At 41.3% G+C, this 17,401-nt stretch overlaps 1 protein-coding gene across 2 annotated transcripts; it reads right to left on the bottom strand.

The window, feature by feature from the left end:
* Nucleotides 1-355: 355 nt before the first annotated feature.
* On the bottom strand, nucleotides 356-8,921 carry LOC310950483 (uncharacterized protein C1orf232; the record flags this gene model as incomplete). Of its 2 annotated transcripts, none has more annotated exons than XM_083918318.1 (4): nucleotides 356-991; nucleotides 1,703-1,809; nucleotides 2,039-2,116; nucleotides 8,868-8,921. In XM_083918318.1, 3 exons carry the CDS (start codon nucleotides 2,093-2,095, stop codon nucleotides 616-618), a joined length of 540 nt encoding a protein of 179 aa, XP_083774444.1. In that variant the 3' UTR covers nucleotides 356-615. The 2 variants fall into 2 exon arrangements, with proteins under 2 accessions (XP_083774444.1, XP_083774443.1); XM_083918317.1 differs by lacking the exon at nucleotides 8,868-8,921 and adding an exon at nucleotides 3,814-3,894.
* Nucleotides 8,922-17,401: the final 8,480 nt, after the last annotated feature.

The following is a 17,401-nucleotide window of genomic DNA, read 5'->3' as shown; positions in this document are numbered from 1 at the left end:
TGTCAACTACATGCTGCATCTCAAGATGGTATGGAGACTACTATTTTATTAGCTCTGTGGGCAGACATGCATCATACTCCTGACTCATCAAAGTAATAATCAAGACTTTTATGAATTCACATAACTCTCTTTTAGTACAAGCAATTTTAGAAGTCCCCTTTATGAAGTAAACATTTTATTCTGATAGCATACATAAAGTATGTATTAGTATATTCCTAGGATCTAACTTTGTGTCTCCCAGTGACATAGCAGATCTAATTTGAAATATGACATTGTGCTTAATAAAATGCCTTGCTCTTGAAAAATTTAACAAAGAACTTTTTATTCTTATTTTACTATTTTCTATTTGCGTGCTAGGAGTCTGTGGGCCTATAACAGGGCAAGGTAAAGGTTTATTGTAACTTTTTTTTGTTCATTGTGATGTGTGATTTTGTGCAAGGACATATATGACGGCGCATGTGTTCAATAGTTTATAAAAAAAAGGGACTTCTACAATAGCTGTATAGTTTAGTTTCCTGTGTAAAATATAGCCTCCTCCTAAACTTCCTCCCCACTCCTACATCTAACCCCTTCATCATATTGTTTATATTCTCCAGATCCATTCATCATGAGCAGCTAGTTGCCCTTGGCCTTCAGCTCTGCCAGCTTGCTGGTGACAAAGTTCCACTTAAAGGATGCTTCCTCGTTCCCGCCTCCCAGGGAGACGTATTTGGAGAAGCTGTTGTTGCTGCTGCTGCTCCGTCCTCCTCCTCCTCCTCCTCCTCCTCCTCCTTCACTCTCCTCTCCCTGAGCTATCTGCCCATCCGGGCTCTCCTCCCCTGCGGCCTCTGTCGCCCCCTCCTCACCCTGACCTGCTGCTGCCTCGTTTGCTGCAGCAGCCGCGGCCGCAGCATCCGCCTGTTTCTTGGCAGCCCAGTTGGCCGCAAAGCTATCCCAGAATGCTGTGCGCTTAGTGGGTCGAGGAGGCTCCTCCGGCTTTACTGCAAGTGGACTGAGAATTGAGAGAAAGTAGAGAGTAGAGGGAGGAACTTTAGGAAAGTATAGGGATTAACTTTTGGAGTCAGTCACATATCGGTGGGTGCTTTGGTTTGGAATTCACCATTGTGACCTAAGTTTTCTGAATTTAGATTTTATTCTAGTGCTGATAGGAAGCAGATAGCAGTTTTAAATCAAACAAACATTTCTTAGAGGCAGAACTGCTCTGAAGACGGACATTGTTGCCTTTGGACAACGCTGTTTCTAGTCTTCATGCTAAGCTAAGCTAATATGTTGTTTTTTTGCTAGGTTACTGGCTGTATGTTCATATTTAGTGGACTAAACGTGGACAAAATGTTGAACAACTGCTTTCAATATAGTAATCTACAGTAGATGCTGTGATTGCAATAGTCATATATAAGCTTGAAGTTTATGAAACGTTGACTTTTTAACCAAATTTTCTCCAGATGCACACCAAATCAAAGCCTCAGTCCTGCGATTTGTCATTCAGCTAGTGAGCTAAATTCTGCTACTATAGTTTAACTTCATCTGCAACATTATTTGGGCTTCCTTAAACTCTCAATATCTCACATGTAAACTATAAAACGATGCCTATAATTCCACAACCAGTCCTATTTTACCGACACAAACCCACAAGGTGCAAAAACAACATCTGTCGGGGCAGAAAGAGGACAGATGTTAGCAAAAGACAAAGGTTCCCACTCACTGGTCTGCGACTGGCGGGCTCTCAGTCTCCTCTAGGAGCTGGTGTTCATCGTCTTTGTTGAAGAGAGATGATAGCCTGTTCCAGCTTTTAGTCCCGGCCCCCTGCATCTGAGCACACAACCAACCACACAAACAGGGTCAAAGGTCAAAGTAGGTATACATTTAGGTGGTTTCAGAGGATCAGCTGGAACAATGGTCCTCTGAATCTTGTAGAGGAAAACTTTTGGAATGGTTTTACAACAACTTATTGTAATATTGCTCATTACTGACACAACACGGAAGATGTGTGGTACGTTTAACACCAAACTTTAGACTACAGCCGTCAATGTTCACATACTTTCTTGGCCAGCTGGGATACAGCGTTGGGTCCCTCATCCTCCTGTACAGGACTCATGTCATTCTCCACCTCTGTGACCTGCAACAGCAGAAAAAAGACAAAATGGATGTTCCCTTACCTGTCCACACAGCAGATGCACAGGATTTGTGAACAATAGTCGCCATCTAGTGCATAATGTGGACACTACAACTTGTAGAAAACCCAGAGCAAAACCTAAAAGGTATAAATCATAAAAATACATTGGTTGCTGGAACCTGAGGTGCTGGCAGCGTTAGACATTATTTGAATTGTATTTCCACATTAGTATATGTTTTGACATGAGGTCAAAGTGATGCACTTTAGTTGTCTCATGTTTCACAGGCGTGGAGCATTGTCGACTCAAATATCTGCTCTGCACATCCCTCCTGATGGAAAATATCTGTCCAAACACACACAGTGTTCGGTGTCATCCCTGTAGATGCCCTGGTATGGAGAGAGACCACAGTTCGAAGCTGTCCGAGCGGGCTGGTCTGAGCACTCCTTGAGCTGAGGCCATGACTATCTGTCTCGTCCGTCTATGTCAGTCAGCCAGTGGAATGCCAACTAATCCGTTTGTTCAGGTCCTGTCCAGGATCGAGTTTCTGAGTCCTCCGGAGATCTGGGTCAATGCAACAATGTGTCTGTTTCGTTGGTACCAAAGCTTGGATGGAGTACATGTGTCGCAATGAGGCCATAAAAAACAGAGGAAGTAGAAGAAGAAGTGGATGTGGTCAGATACTGAAGTTAAAATACAGCAATGTTAAATACTCCAGTACAAGTAAAAGTCTGGTGTTAAAATTCCTATTTGAGAAAAATGATTCTTATTATAGCCTTTTCCCTTTGGTAGCAGATGGAGATGGACCTAATTGTAATCACTTGATAAACACTTTGGGAGTTAACTACAGTCAGAGGGGGGGAAAAATATATCTGGGGCATTGTAAGATGATTAACGAAGCAGGGAAGATGACAAACAAATGATCAGCTACACAAATGTGCATCCATTTATTGGACTTTTTATCATATTTTCTCTCATTTTTGGTGAAATATTGGCTACTTTTACCACAATGGTCCCCAAACAAATATTCAAATGAAGCCATCTGAGAAACTTACGAGAGGAAATGTGTGTCCAGCCAAAAAGATTGGGAAACAATGGTTTAATCTTCAATAAGTGTTGTGTTTTATAACATCATCAACAGAAAATCTTAATCTGAAAAGTAACTAGTAGGTTAAGTGCATAGATAGAAGTAATGAGGCTTCAAAAGTATAATATTTCCCTCTGAAATGTAGTGAAGCGGAAGCATAAAAAAAGCATGAAGTAGAAATTCTATTCCTATCAAACTACTTAAATGTGATACTTAGTTACTCTTCCGCACTGATTACATTCCTTGTAATGTTGCCTTGATGTACTGTACGTCAGTTATAAGCTGCTTTATTGGTGCTGTGAACACATCTGCTACTGGATTTCATCTTTGACGCTGGAAACAGAAGACCTGCACGCCAATTTTAACAATGTTATCGGTTAATAATTCAGATGGTAGAGTCAAAATGGCCAAAATACACAAGAGGAAGTATTTAAGGCCTAACTTCTGCCTTAAAGTTCCTTTTGCACAGAACACAAAAACAGCCTGGAAAGCTCATCTGACCCTGAGATGAATGAAAAATGACCAAAACCTTCTGACTTAAATACCAAACACCACTTTCAGACACTTGAATCTACAGTATCTGTGTGAATCAGTAGAAAGTTGTAACTTCTGTACCTCTTCAGCAGTGTCCTCCTCATACTCAGGGTTAAGAGTTTTCAGCACTTTGCTCTTGTATATCTTCCACATTGGATTCATTCTTGCACAAACAGATACTCAACGCTCAGGGCGAGACCTTTGAAGACCTCTTTACGCCTCTGTGGTCCACCCTCCACCGAGTCTACGCGTCCAGCTTCAGCTCCTCTCACTTGGGCCAGCTTTGACCTGTTTCTATGCATAAAAGTTCTCAGTAGCTCAGGGAGCCTGTTCAGCACCGAGGTCCGCACTGTTTCATGGCGTATCTCCTGCTCAGATTATGTCTGTCTCGTCAAGCCAACAGAGTTGACAGCAGCTTTCGTCCCCACAGAGTGTCTGAACAGGTAAAAGCTAGGAAGCTGTGCTGTTCGTGCGTGCACCCACGCAGGTGTACATACATACACACACACACTAAATTCAGCGTCACGGTTCAGAATCCCTGCCTCGGTTACCTGGAAACAGGTGTGGATTTCCTCATGCATATTTCAGAGGGTCTCTTTCAGGCAGAGGTCCATTGTCAGCCAGTGTTGGTTGACACACACACACACACACACACACACACACACACACACACACACACACACACACACACACACACACACACACACACACACACACACACACACACACACACACACACACACACACACACACACACACACACACACACACACACACACACACACACACACACACACACACACACACACACACACACACTTTTTATGCTGCAGCATCTCAGTGACTTGACTTTTTTTTACTTAATTACTCGTAGCCTCATCTGTCATCATTCCTTTTGAATGAGCTCGTTCATGCAGTTCTGCAGTTTATTTTTTGCAAACATGTCATGTTTATATCATGTCACCATTCAACTCCACTGTTACCTGGCCACTTCCTCGCAAGTCCTCCTCCTCCTGCTCTCATTGGTTGCTGCAGCATATAAGTCAAACACCAATCAGTTTCAGGTAGGACAGGGGAAGGTTTTTTTGGTGACTGGTTGCTTGGTAACCTGAGAGGGCCGGCGAGTGTCGTGTAGATAAAGGCAATGTATAAAGCTTTGATGACTGATCGAGTTTCACCAGCCACCCATGACAATGCAGACGGAATTACACTCGGATTTGCTTATTCGCATAAGAAACAATTCAGTTTTACATTATCACGCCTCAGCTATCTCTTTTAGCACTGATCAAAGCACTACGTAAACTTTATACTAACTATGGCAGCAGGATGCAGGACTATCCTGAGTTGCCTTGATGATAATCAATCAGAGAAATGTGATCTAACTCGTCCTATCTTTCCTCTTCCTGGTTTTGATTACCATACAGTCGGATAGTAATGAAGCTGTAAGGTCGGGCATATCCATAAGACCACCGTGAATTATGAATGCAGTTCTATGGACGACACATCTCTGCGCACAGACCGATGGATGTTATTTGAAGAGCAGCCAGTTTGGTTGTGGCCGCAGCAGCTCATGTTTCAGAGTGGAAAGGACACACCCAAGTATTTACCCACGTTAACACACCACACAGGGGCAGGGGATTGTTGTGGAGGCAGCACGGCTTCTTTCAGGACCTACATGTCTTGGTATTAATGCAAAAAGTATTATATTATACAACTTTCAAATGATAGAAGATGTGTCACTGAGGACTGTATTATTAAAATAAACATGCAGTTACATTAGAACATTATGCCCCACAGAACTTTTGCATCAAAAAGATAATATTTGATAGTTAACAAGGTCTCACTAACTCTGTATTTAAAGTGCACACATGTTTTTGCATATTATGATCTCACCTTTCACTAGGCAAGGCAAGGCAAGGCAGCTTTATTTGTATAGCACTTTTCATACACAAGGCAGACTCAAAGTGCTTAGAGGTCACAGACTGAGCTGCAGACAGTGGTGGAAGTAGTATTCAGATCTTCTTTGGGTAAAATATTAGCAATTAAATATACTTACAACTATGTCAGAATGGCCTCTTTCAGAGTGTTATGTTATTGCATATCTTGTATTATTCTTATTATTGATGCAATAACATGTATAAAGGATGTTGTTGCTGGCCAAGGGGAAGCTAATCTAAATTATTTTATATAGTTTTTGTACACATGCAGTCTTAATGTGTAAAGTATCTAGTAGCTATACTACATATACACACAAAACTATCTGTGAAATACATTTTGTGGAGTAAAAACAACACAATTTTGTTGTAGAGCAGTAGAAAATAGCAGTAAATTAAAATATTGATGTAAAGTACATGTACCTTAAAGTTGTACTTAAGTACCATAACTGAGGGAGTATACTTAGTTACTGTCTATCAGATGTCTTCCAGATAAAAAGCAAGTAAAAAGAAGACCTTGTACTTGCAGGTAATAGCCTCAGATAACCACAAGGTGGCTCAAGAGTCCTTTACAGTGCTGAACATCTGGTTTGGATGTTGTGAGGAAGCATCAGTTGTTAATCTTTCAAAATGTGTGAGCGCTATAAACATAACTTTATTATTACATAACAATCTGCTAATGCAGTTATAAAGTGAAGGATATACGGGTATATAATGGACAACATGTCATTGTAGCAGACGGAGCTTTAAAGGAAGTGCAAAGCTAAAAGGAGAAACAATGTAACGCTTCACTGATCATATATATGTATTACTGTATGCATGCAGTTGCTGAAGTAATCCTAATTGTTGTAACAGTGTTTGGTTTTATTTTATTTGATGTTTCTTTACACTAAAGCTTGGTTTTATTGCCGTTATGATACTGTCCTCTGTTTCTGTTACTGTTTTAGTTTTGTCCTGCAGTATCCAGCACAGATGTGTTGTTGTTTGAATCCACATGTCTCTGTGAGTTTGGGTCAGCGCATTTGTCACACAGCAGTCTGTCATGTCTTGATATTATCCGTGCAGTATATAAACTATTTATATTTGAATGTTTCATTGAGTATTTACCGTTTTGCTTTTCCTCTTGCACAGAGGGTTTAAAGTGTCACTCCAGAAACTGGCAGAGAATGGAGACCGCACATGTTAACACCACCCTGCTCAGCTATATTAGCCCAGGATGGTTTTGTTTGAAACTGATTGATCTACATGTTCTCAGTGCATCCTCTGCATGACTGTTAATGGCTCTGAACACCCACACAGGTGTTTTCAGTTAATCTGGAGGATTAGACCTCTCCTCAGGACTGTGTGGGCGTGTATACTGTGATTGACTGACATCTACCAATTAAAGCAAAGGGTCTAATCAACGAGAAGAACTGAAAACACCTGTGTGGGTGTTTAGAGGCTCTAATGACAACTGGAAAGACAAAAGAAAACGAATCCTGGGATGATTTTACGATTTTTATTTGGTGCTGACAAACACGTCCTTCATTTCCACTGTTAATATGAACCCAAGTCCATATTCATATCTGCAGTTGCATGAGTCCATATCTGCATGAGCATCATATGCATGTGATGCATCCTTTTTTTGGTGTGGTTTTATTAGCCTTGACTCCCTTTTGTAACCACTAGGGGGTGACAGTGAAACAATCCCTCGCTCCAGGGCTGTGCTCCAGAGTCATAGAACAGAATGTACAGAGAACACAGTGTGAAAATACATCTTGTTTATCATATACATGCACACGTGCCACAGTGTTGACATGCAAGTCTGTTCAAAGTCACCTGACAGATCAACAGCTGTCGGACCACCTATCAAACTTCATCTGTGCGTTTTGAATGTGTAAGCAAATAAGCATAGGTGGAGAGAAATAACGACGATGAAGGTTTCGAGAAAACTAATATGGTGGACAAAAGGGAAGATGGCTGTAGCAAATCGGTTCAACCTCTTATGTACAAGCCAGTAGCATGAAGCAGTATGTGGGGGTGTGGAAGGAGGAGGGTGGGAGTCTTTGCCGACTTCTCACACGGTAAACAAATCTAGACCAGCAGTGAGAATGTAACTAAAGCAATTAGAAGAACCCATTGTTACATGAGTGATAAACAGACATAATTATTATTCACTCAAGCGGTTGAAGATGAGTGAGTGAGTGGATTATTATTCAGTGAACTGAGCTTTGCACTGGTGTTGGCATACCGAGCAGCTTGTAGTGTCAATTTATGGGCTGACATCACCTCTAATAATCCATATGAAATGTTAAATCACACATGATTTTTGCATCATCACAGGTTTCCTGTTAGTAATTAGATCCTTTGTTCACGTAAAAGTAGCAATGAAACTGTCCTGCATTTTTTAATTTTGTGCAAAATACTTGAAAAAAGAAGGCATTCAGTATTATCAGCAAAATATACTTAAAGTTTCAGAAGTAAAAGTACTAATTATGAAAAAAAAGGACCCTTCTGACACTTATTATTTTTATGACTCAAGCTTTAATGTGCAAGTAGCATTTGGATGTTGTAGCTGGCCGAGGCAGAGCTAATTTGAACTACTTTATTTACTTGTTGTCCAGGTCATTTCATATTTAAGGTGAAATTAAATTGATCTTTGTTCGTCAAACGTTAATGCACAAAGTAACAGCTTTAAAATAAGTGTTGTGGAGTAAAAAGTGCATGTGCTCAGTAACTTTCCACCAACAAATCTACACGTGAAGGCAGCCTTTCAATGTAGTTAGTCAGGGCGGAGCTCATTTTGACTTCTTTATATGCTGTTGGCTAATTTTAATCTACATGCATTATATTTTATTTTACTGTGCTTTATGATATGGCTTGTGTGTAAAAAGTTACTCTCCAAAGTAACAAGTAGTTCTATCAAATAAGTAAAGAGGATAAAAAGTCAATTTTGCCTCTAAAAAGTAGCAGAAAATGGGGATACAAGTAGTAAGAAAATGTACTTGAATAAATGTACATAGTTAGATTCCACCACTGCCTATTGTTCCTATGAATTCATTAATGTTGGTGAGCAAAATACCAATAGGTCGTCATCCGTGTGAAGTGCACATGCACCGCAGCGGCTCTATAAACACTCTGAGATCAGTGCAGGTGAATCAGGAGATCTTCCTCCATTATACATCACACCTGCTGCTAATCATGAGTCAAGGACCAACTCACATGTGTGCTCGTCCTCCTTCTCAGCTCCCTTTTTACAGAATGTTGTCATGTCCTTCACCCGCTCACGTCCACTGGTGTCCTCATGAGGCCCGTACATTTGAGAGCCTGTTTTTCGAACTCCCGCTGTGACTTGGATTGGACAAAGACAGTTGACCTGTGTGTGTGTGTGTGTGTGTGTGTGTGTGTGTGTGTGTGTGTGTGTGTGTGTGTGTGTGTGTGTGTGTGTGTGTGTGTGTGTGTGTGTGTGTGTGTGTGTCTGTGATCGTCTGTGCATGTGCCTTGGCAAAAGTGGTTGGTAATTGGCAGCACTGGACAAATACATAAAACTATAAAAGTCTCTGAGGGAAGTGAAGGATGGCAGGAGAGATAGGGGTCATATAGCTGCACTCTCTCCACTCAATTGGGCTTTTAGTAGGGGAAAGCCCTTGAATAGTCTGCATACAAGAAAAACACACATATACTGTAGACGGACACACACGCACACACACACACACACACGGGGAACCCCCTTCAAAGCAGAAAAAAACAGCATTTCCAAATAAAGGCTGTATTGTCAAGGTGTGTGTACGTGTGTGAGGAGAGAAATGGCCAGACTCTGGCCTGGCATGATGGTTAGCTGATATATTTGCATGGTAAATATAAAGCCAGTTAGCAAGACACTTGTTTATTAGGGGCCAGACTCGTGCTTTCTCCATTAGGGCACCCACACGTTGGAACAGACTGCCTGAAGAAATAATTCACACATTTTGACACAAACTTATTTGGAAAGTGTTGATCTGTTTTTTATTGTCTCTCTGTGTGTTGCTGATGTTGGATGCCAGGCTAAGTGGATGCTGGCAGTAGCCTCATATTCAAACAGACATGAGGGTGCTTATCACTCCTCCTCACAGGTTAAATTCAGCGTCTTTAGCTCACTCACAAACTGGTTTTCTCCTCTAACGCCCTGATGTTTCATCTGAGCAAGTGTTAGACGTCTGAAGAGGTAAAACTTCAAAGTATTTTTTACAAGAAATAAACAAAAGTCACAATAAATAATCTCATAATTTCATATTAATCATGTTTTGATCATTCTTACCATGTTTCATCACCAGATTACTATCAGTCTTAATCAAACATTTATCTCTTCAACCGAATGTCCATAAATAAGTGACCTATTGGGGGAGTACAGCAAATAAATATTCCCCACTGTGGGATTAGGAATAGGGTAACAACACGGGCACCTTTTGTTATTTATTTGGTTTGTTAAAGGGATGTCATGGGGAGTCAGGGGAAAGTTGAACCCGATGCATTTTGTTTATGCAAATAAAAACAAGTCTTCCAATGCAAATGTTGAAGGCGTGGTGACCTGAAATCTCCAAATCAAACATCACATGTGGATTTTTTTGTAAGCCCACCAAAGTGACTTCTGCACTTGTGTTCATGCATGTGGGTTTTTTATCTCTTTGTGTACACCCATGCATGTTTTAAAAAACAAAAACGCTGTGCACGTTGCACAAACACATCGCACGTCCCATTATGTTCTTCTCATGATTTACGAGGCCCTGCAGATGTGTGTGTTCTGGCGCAGGCGCTTCCTATAGTGCCAACTGTTGTGTAACGCACAATAAAATGCCCATTCAAGGCTCCTTTTACCTCCCAAAACAGGATTTTACTGTTGTGTTTCCATCAGCATCTTGGCTTCAGACTCGGGTTTTATATAAGAACTTTTGAGGTTACTAGTCACAACTTTTCTTTTCACCTACACTCAGGGACACTACTGTATATACTGTTTTATTACACATCTCATTGTCTTGAGGTTCCACTGCATCTTTTGTCCATTATCCATCAGCATTTATCAAGTCTTTGTTCTGAGCTGCAGGCTGACAGAGTTTCTTGAGTCTTGACCTCTGTGTTGTCTTTGAACACACACACACACACACACACACACACACACACACACACACACACACACACACACACACACACACACACACACACACACACACACACGCACACACACACACACACACACACACAAACAAACAAAACGTCTCCTTACACATGTTATCATTCTAAAAACAGGTCATAGTGAAAAGTCAGTGAAGCGTTCCAGGGACTGACTGGAAACACTGGGGTGTAGCTCAGGTGATTAAATCAAAGAAAGGATGGACGAGTCCACCGACTAGTTTGAATCGGCTCAAGCAAACCTGTTGTGCTCTTGTTTCTCATGAGAGTTAGCCAACGTTGACAATAGGAGAAGAATAAATACAACAATAAAGGTCAAGCTTAAGATGAGGAGGCTTGTTTCTTCTGTTACTGCTTCTCTTTGTCTTTAAAGATATTTTTAAAAGCATTAGGACTTGAAAACACAACAGATAAATGGATCATAGTTCTACTTTTAGTCGAAAAATCTAAATCAAACATATTAAATGTCTCTTTTTCTTGAGGCTCAAATAAATAAACTTTGTGCTTTAATAACACACATAAAGTCAAAACACAAGAACCACCGTGAGTGTGTTTAGGAGAGTCCCGGGGCGCAGCAGGTGAACCTCCAGTTGACCTGGGGATGATATAAAGATATATAAAGACCGGCTGTTGGAGAGAGGTGTTGAAATGTTTTAGACCATCATTGCTATAAATCTTAAAACAAACATTGCTGACATTTTCTAAAGCACACCGTACACTTTAAGGTGGAGTATTTAAGTGGTCTGGGGTCACACAAGTTTACAGGTAAGCAGGGACAAATGACACCTTTGCACTCACATGTGTGTTTGCGTGGTTACATGTGTGCTGAGTTTATTTACAGTCAAAAGGTACCTTGAGGCCCCTCCAGGAGCTCTTTTCAAGGAGGTGCTCCTCTGTGCACTCGTGTAAGGATCCTTTTTTCTCCAGGATTTAACCTGTTCAAACCGGCTGTGAAGCGCTTACGAGCATGTTTTTACTGCGCGGCTGGAGGCATTTCTCCAACAGCGGGCCTGCTGCAGTTTCACGCCACAGGAGTTTCATGTGCACAACCAAGGAGAGAACACTCGTACGGCTCACAGAGAAACTATGTTGTAGAGATGGACTCAGACGTTCACATGGCTCCATATGCACAGATATGGTAAACGCAAAAGAATTGAGTACACAGAAGCACATGTAGACTCAGCATATACAGACAGTTCACGTCACCTACACTAAAAAGTTGTAATGATGAGAGGCCTTGAGATGTTGACTTTAACTCTAACAGTTGACTTTCTAAAAACCCTCAGAGCAGTGTAACAGAAGACCACCACACTGAGCATGCTCAGTAACAGCACACAACAAAGACGAAGAATATCGCAGAGGCACAGAACTTACTGTAATGTAGCACACATTGTTAATGCAAACATGAGCAAGCTATGTTGTGTTATACAAATGCATTTTTTTATTTAATAAGAAAAAGCCTCATTGACATTCAATATCTCCTATACAAGAGTGTCCTGGACAAGACGGCAGCAGCACATTAAACAAACTTTCAAACATACATTTACAGTCGAAAACATTTCCAGTCACAGAATGAGTATGCAAAAAATAAAGACTCATCAAGGTCATCATCTGGATCACACATGGGCAGATATCTCATTCAAAAACTGGAAATCATGACTTAAATACAAACCTAACTGACGAGGGGATGAAGTGCAGCTTAAGCTCAGCTGAGGGGAATGAGAGACAGATTAGACAAGGAGATGATTGACAGGGGAGAAAACAGGGGACTAACAAAATTTAACACAAAACAGGTGTACAAGGGAAGACATGCAGGGTAGAGCCAGGGGGAAACACAGGAAGGAAGTGACCCAAGACATGGCACAAGAGGAAAGAACTTCAAAATGAAACAGGAAACAAGCTAAGATGGTGACACAGATTCCAAGTGGCAGGGGCAACACACCAAAAAGTCCCTTTCCCCATTTCAAGACGGACTTTGGGATAGAAAGTGAGTCACGTATATGTCACAGAGTGTAGAGGTAGCTTCCAGCATTATTCAAATGGATACATTTAGACAAATATGAAAGAAGCAGTGGGAGAATTGCATTAGGACATGCCAGTTATTAAGTCTAAGGACAATGCAGACGAGCCAGCCCTAGCAAACCAGGAGCACTGATGAGTGTAATGAACCTCAGTGCTCCATGCTACAAACAGTATCTATGAAGGGAAGGCATTGAGAAGGTACATGTGTGCATACTTGTGCATGTTAGCGTACATACATGACACTGAGAGCCCGTGAACCGTGTTATGCAACAGAGCCAAATGACCTCAACAACCTCCAATAACAACCTCCCATCCAACTTTAATATGTGCTGCTGCCATGGAGCACGCACAACTGCCTCCTCTCATCCTCACCAATCCGCGAGCTTCGTTCTCAATAGACCAGTGAACGGACAGCTCTTTTGACCAACGAGGAGCCACTCGGGTCCAGAACAAAGTTTACGAGGACTGCGGTGGCAGTAAATTATCTAATGGCGAGTGTCCCGGCGGTTCAAACTAGATGCAGTTGCATAGTTTACGATCAGCATCCACATGAAGCGCCATGTGCCACGAGGTCTCTCAGATATCCACTCACACCTGTCTTCTAATGTTCCCTCCAAAGTTAGAAATTTATTTGTATCAGTGAAGAAGGAAAAGGGGCTGCTGCCAGGGGAAGATCAGATGAGGGTATTCAGGGGGACAGAGGGGTGTGATGAGCGGATTAGAAAGCAATAGCTGTCAATCAACCCTCTTTATAGCGTCTTGGGTGTTGACCTCTGGAACAGCTAGTGATGTTCATGGAAAAGTATCGGGTGCTGAATGAGTTACAGACACAGCAGTGACAGGAGAGGAAATGGGGGAAAGGGGTGTAGATAGAGATAGCAGTAAACAGGGCAACGGGTGCTTCATTTGGACATGAGCAACACGTGCGAGCAGCAAACGAGACATTTGTTTAATGTCAAGTCGCAGCATGCTTTTGAATCCACTATGGACACTAAATAAACATTTGAGTACGTAAACATATAAAAGTCCAAAAAGATGCAGGTATAAGCAGGCCATAGTGCTGACACGGGGACAAAATATGGTTGTAGTAGGGTAGTGTGTTTAGTGCAGGGCCTAGCTTTGTTTACCCTCACTCAGCAGTTACAAGCCCAACGATGTGTGACTCTAAATCAATGAAAATCTGCATGGAGTCAAAGAAACACAAAGTAACAAAGTTTACACTGTATATCTTATATGCACACGATTGCTGGTTCAAATTCCGCGACCTACTGGGAAGAAAACTGCGTAGAGACTTAGAATTAGAAAGCAATATCTTCGCCTTACCATTGAGCAAGACATTTAACCCATAATTGCTCCCATAAGGCAACTGCATGGTCTGGTTTCATAGTGGAACACTGTGCTGAGCAGGTCCCGCCCTAAATCTACGGCTGTGAAATAAACAATAAAGGAAAATGTTTCCTCACGTGTTTTTGTCCATTGGTAATGTATCCCCTATCTAAAACACAGAGACGATGTCCTTACATCAAGTGTTCCATTCTGCACATATTTCAGATCATAACTAGTAACTAATAACTACAAATTTTCGATGTGTGTTCTGCACTTGATGCAGATGTACACAAAGTGTGTGTGCTCTGTGGCGCCACACATGGGACACAGGAAGTAAGGAAAAAGTTTTAATACGTGGTGGCCGAGGGTCGCAGAAATGCGGGGCTACGCCTGTATGAGCCCGGATGTGAGATGTGAGAGCCGGGGCATCGCTGCTTGCAGCTTTCATTATTAATGTCATTAAATATTAGTATAATAATCTCAGTGAATGAGTAGACAACTTGCAGGAGCCCTTAAAAGCGTGCAGGTCATAAACAATCACGCCTCTTGCTTTTCCTTGAATTTGTCTGATGATTTTGGGTGTCAGCCCATATCCACACAGGTCCTCGAATGCCATCGTCTCTCCAATAAGACATTTCTTCTTCTTGTCTTCGTGTAATTCACCCTTCTTCTTCACCCTTAGACGTTTGTTTTCTTCTGTTCCGCAAAAGCCACGTCATCAACACGGCCGCTCGCTGTGAATTCCCTGGACAATGACCTGCTCTATTCACACATGGGCTCAGTCTGAGCTGCGCTGGGTAATGTCGAGATAACTTCAGGTTTGCAGTGCATGTGTGAAAGGGACTGTAAATATATTTAGTTATTTCTCGTTTTGACTGGCGCATTTTTTTCTAAACTGAGAAAAACCTTTGTTTAATTTCATAAAGACTTATTTGAAAGTATTGTTGCAGATGAGTGCAAGTGAGTTTTGTGTCATGTCACAACTTAAATGAGCCCCGTTTACACTCAGAAAGTAGGTCACGCCCTGAAGGTATATGTGTCATACGATGCATGTCAAGGTCTGCTAATGACATGTAGGTAGGCATGGTGATCATCTGTTCCTAATAAGACACTCCTTCCCTCAGAGTGACAAACATTTGTAAAGCATTGCTGTGGAGAAACAGTGTGAATACTGGATAGTTTAAAGTAAAATGGAACGAAGAGAGAACACATATTTTGAATGGAGTATATAGTAACAGAAAACTGCACACAAACTTTTGACGTATAAATTCATTAAATGGCAAAACTTGAATCTCTCAAACAGAGCGCTCCCTCGAGACTGAAAATATGTTTGCCCAGGGAAACCTTCTTTAGAAAACAGAGAGTCTATAATTCCCAAACCATGGTCCATTCCCAGCTCTGGCTCCCACAGCCGCTGGTATTCTTACAAACATTCCCCACCAATATAGACAGGAAATCAGCAGCTCACTGTCCCTGCTCCTCTCATACGGCGGCTCAGCAAAAAAATGTGCCCATGAAAACCATGTGGGGTGCTGAAACAACATTCTCAGGCTTTCATGAGCAAAGAAAAGTGGTCTGAACTGAGAGTGATTTTAAAAAGGGATAAATGAATCCAGAGAGTACTGAGGCAGTTTGGACTCATGTTTCACTACAGTGGGAAAGTGTTTCCGTCATTGTATCACTTTTTGACGGTTGTTATTTTACGCACAGCTGCTGAAGGTGTTATGTGGATTCAAATAAACTGAATTAAAATGGGAACTACTGAAACGTGATGAGAAATCAACAGTTGCTCAATTATTGTAAGAAAATGTACATTTACAGACTTGATTCAAGACAAACAGAGTTGTTCAGATGCTCGCTTTTACATATCGCTGTCGCAGACTGATAAAGCAATAATCTTTTCATTTATTGTGTCAAGTTGTTCCTTTATTGGTTTTGGTCTAGTAGGCTGCTGCTTCCCATTTTTGATGCCTTACCAGCAAAGCAAAGATGACATCCAACAGTCATAATAGATAGCGTAGATTGTTGCATCATATGATTTTGCATGACAGTGCAGGCATAGTTGCGTGATGGTGCAGAATAGTTGTGGTTTACTAAGTCACCGCTTCCTCCTTCAGTCCCTCCATGTGTTTCCTGGTGGCGTGTGGAAAGACGAGCGGATATTAGTTCAATCAGGAGGGACTTGATTTAGAGTGAACAATAATGCTAACATGCTCACAATGACAACGCTAACAATGTTTATAATGATCTTGGTTTAGCATGTTGCTAACACTTACGTTTTATCACTGCAATTCAATTCAATCAAATTCTAGTTATAGTGCGAAATCGTAAAAAAAGTTATCTCAAGACATTTTACGCATATAGAGTAGGTAAAGACCACACTCTATGACTTATTTGTGGTTTACATAGACCAGTTCCCCATGAGTAGCAACAGCAATCTCATTTTAACAGGCAGGAACGTCAAACAGACCCAGCTAACAGCCATCTGTCTTCAATGGTTGGGGAGAAAAGGAGAGAGAAAAGGACACAAAGACAGACAGACAATTCAATTCAATTCAATTCAATTCAATTTTTTTTATAGTGCCAAATCATAACAAAAGTTATCTCAGGAAACTTTACAGAGTAGGTAAAGACCACACTCTATGACTTATTTAACATTAACATAGACCCAACAATTCCCCCGTAGAGTACGGTGTCAACGAAAACCTTCCCTATTACAGACAGGGACGTCAGACAGACCCAGCTCTGTGGAGGACGGACATCTGTCTGCACCGGTTGAGTAGGAAGAAAGTTAACAGACAGACAGACATTCCCAGAGATGCATGCAACCACAAAAGTAACATATAGTAATAAAATGATCTATAGTAATGTGAATATGACTTCTATGTTATGGCAGTTAATACAGCAGAACAGTAGAAACAAGCACAGCTAAGGTGACAGAATATGACAACGATGATAATTATGGTGGTAAATATGATCAATGATGAGTGGTGGTACTAACAGCTGTAATACAATGAGATAAATTACTGATAATGTTTTATGGCTACAAATTTTATAATTTATAAGACTAATGATATATGAGTAATAGTGATAATAGCAGCGTCAGAATAGGAAGCGACATGCAGGACCACGGCAGCAGGACCACCACTGAGCTGAGGCAGATAGAAACATCATCAGCACGATGTTTCGAGGTGGATCGACCAACCAACGATCAACATTGCCATCGCTAAGCTAGCATGGCT

Source organism: Echiichthys vipera (assembly GCF_963691815.1).
Source record: "Echiichthys vipera genome assembly, chromosome: 8".
Lineage (NCBI taxonomy): Eukaryota > Metazoa > Chordata > Actinopteri > Perciformes > Trachinidae > Echiichthys > Echiichthys vipera.
Note: the sequence above shows the minus strand (reverse complement) of the source record. Positions and strands in the feature narration are given on the sequence as shown.